General features: G+C 35.3%; 1 protein-coding gene across 1 annotated transcript; it reads right to left on the reverse strand.

Moving 5' to 3' along the window:
* Positions 1 to 1128: 1128 nt before the first annotated feature.
* Positions 1129 to 2800, reverse strand: Pbprp5_0 (general odorant-binding protein 19d). Its single transcript, XM_011188944.3, has 5 exons — positions 2581 to 2800; positions 1775 to 1844; positions 1616 to 1704; positions 1400 to 1536; positions 1129 to 1320 (listed from the first exon to the last, which is right to left on the reverse strand). The coding sequence occupies exons 1-5, from the start codon at positions 2635 to 2637 to the stop codon at positions 1242 to 1244; spliced, it is 432 nt and encodes a 143-aa protein (XP_011187246.2). The 5' UTR covers positions 2638 to 2800; the 3' UTR covers positions 1129 to 1241.
* Positions 2801 to 4447: the final 1647 nt, after the last annotated feature.

The following is a 4447-nucleotide window of genomic DNA, read 5'->3' on the forward strand; positions in this document are numbered from 1 at the left end:
CTGTTGGCTACCCAGAGGATACTTGGTCTAAAACCGGAAGTCGTGAGCTGCTTGAACCATGTGGAGAAGAATCGTTTCTGGCCACTCCCAAGTGAATGACAATCAAAAACTTTCCTCACTTGCGTGAACTTCTACACATGGTCCCATCCTCCACTTTATCCAAGGATAAAAGCCATGGCCCCGGAATGTGTATGGACGCACTGTAGCATTCATAGGGATGCATTAGCCGTCAAAAAATACCCTTACCCTTGACAGCAACGATGCAAGAGTGTGTAAAGTTCATTAACAAAATGTTCATTAACTTCATAAAATCTCGTCCTCTTACTTCAAGATTGTTCTCTGTTTTCAAGCTGTCAAGAGGTAATGTCTTAAAAAGGCTTATTGAATTAAAAGAAGAACAGCTAGAGATGTAATATTTGAATTCAAGGACAGATTTCATGATGTTAGCTGGTTGGTAAAAGTGGCTTACATATCTGATAATTTTGAATTTTTAAGTAATCTAAACATGGCATTGCAAGGTAACAATGTAACAATATTTAAAGTTCAAGACAAAGTGGAAGCTGCAAGAAAAAAGCTTATGGTGTGGTTGCAACGCACGGAGACAGGGAACTTTAAAGCATTTAGTAATTATGTGAAATACAAAAAGAGTATAACATTACTGCATTGCCACAAGACATCTTAACTCAATTTAAAGAACATTTATTAGATTTCCTCCAATCGATGGCAACAAAGCTAGGATAAGGAACCCATTTACATTCAACTTAGAATCCGAAACAAATTTTCCAGATTCAGATGTCGATTCGTATATTGAACTGTCAACTGATACAGCATTCAAGGATACATTTGACACAAGACCATTGATTGAGTTTTGGTTATCTTGTCGTCAAGAATACACAATACTAGCTCATTAAGCAATGACTTTTGTGACCACTTACAAATGTGAAAACATTTCTCTTACTAGTATTAAAGGTGTATTATTTAATCTCATGTAACCGTCTTGAGTTGAATATTATTAAGTGGGTCACGAAAGGACAGTGTGTAAATTACCGGGTCATGGCAAAACTAAGTTTGGGAAGCACTGGCGTAAAGTCTTAAATCCTCTAAACTTGTAGTCATAAATCAAAAACCTTTACATTTGCATTCCATTATATTTATTAAAAGATTTCATAAGAAAACTATTTTTTTATTGCGATAATACACGTACTTAAAGTACTTCTTAGCCGGTCAGCGAATAAACCTTTTTACTGAGGTAAAATCTTAATGCCTTTGGACTTTGAGTTTTCGATAGTGCAGACACGAACAGCTTCAGCGTACTCACATCTGCAAATTGAGAAAATAAGGCAATAATAAAGTGCTCAGCAATCAAGTTGCCAAAAAGATTAATGAAATCTCCACATACTCATTGCTGCTTGCCGGGGTGTTCTTGCATTCATTGTAAACCTCGGTGCTGAGCTTCTCCAACTCTGCATCGCCAGCAGCTAGCGACTTTATGTAGGCCATAGCACCAGCTTCAACTAGTTTGTTATTGTCATCCAGCTATTAAAAGAAAAAAAACACAATATTAAATGTTTAAAGAAGAATTAAATTTTAAAGAATCTACACACTGCATACTCACAATGCCGAATTGTTTCATGATACAGGCCTGCAGACACTTAGCTTTGTCATTAGTTGCCGGCTCATATTTTAACATTCTTGTCACATCATCTGCAAGTTAAGTTAAAAATTAAAGGTATTCAAAGTAAATATGTACATACATTTGTATGCCAGAACGTACCATCGCTGGCGCCAACTTGCCCTTTACACTCCTCAGCAATCTGCTTAATTTTTTCCAGTAGCTCTTGAGCCTATATTTTTGAAAAAGGTATTGAGAATAAATTTAATTTTTTTTAAATTCACTAAAAGTCGACGAGTGTTTATTCCTCACCCTAATCCCTAACAGATATCATATATTTCTTAATAAAAGAAGAAGCTGGTACAACTTTTATGCCATGTTTTCAACACTGAAAATCTGTATTCAAATTGAGATTGGTTCTAGCGGCCTAAGGAACCCATTCTTTCGAAAATTTTCCAAAAAATTTCTACCAAACGTTATCCGAGGATCCATCTACTGTGGTCTACACTCAAATGAATGAAAATCTACACCAAACAATCGCCTCTTCTCAATTCAGCTATCATTTTGTGTTCGAGATTGAACCCGATTAATACTATTGATGATAGAATATCCTTAAATAAGTACATATTCCCTTAAATTAGCTTATCAGAGATTTTAAAACAGCAATAACAGATAAGACTGCCATGGAGATCCAAGTTTTTTTTATTATTCCTACAGAGCTTCAATAAGTATAATTTATTCCAGGATCACTGAAAATTAGTTTATTTTGGTCTTCCGAAAGCCGTGAAAACAGCCGGTAGAATATAATTCACGACTAATTAATTTTCAAACTGACCGAGTTAGAATTTTCTATGAGCACTCCCAAAATTTTCAGTTTCCCGTTAAAATTTAAAATTATATAATTTCCGGACACTATCCACAAAATCGTCGATTAGAGTTTGTTTTTAATATAATCTTAATCCTTGTACCTCAGTATGGGAGATGACTAAGCTGAAGATAGCCAGGCACACTACGAAGTACTTCATTTTAAACAATTCACACTTTTAGGAACCGGCAAGTAAAACCACTAGATTTGACGAACACAAAATGCTCTCTAAATTTATCTTACAACTTCGATGTACTTTTATATCAGCTGAAAACTTCTATTACATACGAATATCTTATATACCCACCGCCCATATTAGCTTTTTAATTTATTCAATTCTTAATAAATGAATTTTTATAAGGGGATAATCGCTTTAAAAATAAAACATAGAATATACATATGTACATAGGCACAATTAAATGCATTGTTTGGCATGCAAAAAGCTCACGGCGTGCAATTATTATATTTTATACCCTTTGATTGTACGTATATGTAGACTATACCGTTAATAGTTTGGCTTTGCTGAAAATATATGTTCTGGTGTTATAAATACTTTTGATACTCAACCCCAGTTTTTATGGTAGTTTTATGGTAGAAGCTCGTGATGTTCCGTGTTTCATTCTGTCACGAATTTTAAGTTTACAACATCCAACTCCAGGTTTTAATTGAGAGAATTTAGTTAATTAGTAATATAACGAATAAATAATAAACATCAATAAACAAATTATAATTAATTTTATTAAAGTTGGGAATTTAATTTCTCTTCAAGTATAACCATTTCTCTCTGCTTCTGCTTCGACTTCCCGTCTTTAGGGATTGGCGGGTCTTCCGCGTCTTCGTTTTCCTTGAGGATTCCAATCTAGCGCTGTTCAACTTATGTCGTCGTGAGGTTTTCGCAAAGTGTGACCGTTGGCATTACTAATAACGTTAGGCCAGAATATCCGTATAATTTTTCATCTGCTGATCCACCATTTTTAGTTATAATGCTGCCTAAATATCAAAACCCGTCGATCTGTAGGTTTGGCGTTTCGGTTGTGCTGATCCATATGAGTTCAGATTTTAAATCCCATATGTGCGGCGAGATCATCATCAGCTTCAAGTTTTTAGTATGTAGATGAGCAAATACTTATGGGACAATAGACAGATATCGGAAAATCCAAATCTTTTAGGCAACCGATAAAACCCCAAGATATTCCTCTGTTAGTCGAACACGCTTGACGCATCATCTCTGTCTGACTTGGATGCCGTTAAAGTTTTTATTTCTCTGCGTTCGTTTAATGACCACCATGTCGAGTCTGAAATCCAGAATTTTATATAATTTGAATCCAATACAATCTTCCGCTGTTTTTAGGAAAGTTGGTTTTATCCTTTTACAGACGTTAGTCAGAGTGTGTTCCGTTTCGGCAAATATATTTAACGATTCGATAAACCTTGAGCAGAAAGATTCGTATTTCAGTTCCTCTACGTTGAATTTTTTGTATCTTGTTTTTCGAGTCGCTAACTGCAGCCACTTTGAGTCTGACTGACGCAAATTGAAGATGATGCTCGCTTGCAATATTAGCTCCACGTTTATTCCGCGTGTCCATAAGAGAACCGCGCCATTTACGACTTACATATTGCTATGTGATCAATCTGGTTTTCAGTCATACGATCTGGAGATGTCCAAGTTATTTTATGGACACACTTATGGTTGAATAATGTTCCTCCTCTAACTAGATTAAAATTAGAGCAAAGTTCGGTAAAAATCTAGCCATATTCAGAGATCGTGCCTAACCCGTGCCGTCTCATCGTCGCCTCTTAACCCTTATTGTGGGTTTAAACTTGGTAGATTAGATTAAACACCTGAAATGATTTTATAGACCACGAAAATATTTGAAAATATTATAAAGGAACACTAAGATTCGACACACTTAATCCGTAACAATAACACTATTGCGAATGACTTCTATTTGAGGTTTATGTGAGATTCT

The sequence above is a fragment of the Zeugodacus cucurbitae genome, chromosome 5 (assembly GCF_028554725.1).
Source record: "Zeugodacus cucurbitae isolate PBARC_wt_2022May chromosome 5, idZeuCucr1.2, whole genome shotgun sequence".
Taxonomy (NCBI): Eukaryota; Metazoa; Arthropoda; class Insecta; order Diptera; family Tephritidae; genus Zeugodacus; species Zeugodacus cucurbitae.

What these genes read in the sequence shown, in the direction of transcription:
- Pbprp5_0 (XM_011188944.3), bottom strand. Translation starts at nt 2,637, where the DNA reads ATGAAGTACTTCGTAGTGTGCCTGGCTATCTTCAGCTTAGTCATCTCC. An exon ending in TCATGAAACAATTCGGCATT is followed by an intron (nt 1,537 to 1,615) that starts GTGAGTATGCAG and finishes TTCTTTTAATAG; the next exon opens with CTGGATGACAATAACAAACT. An exon ending in ACCCCGGCAAGCAGCAATGA is followed by an intron (nt 1,321 to 1,399) that starts GTATGTGGAGAT and finishes CTCAATTTGCAG; the next exon opens with ATGTGAGTACGCTGAAGCTG.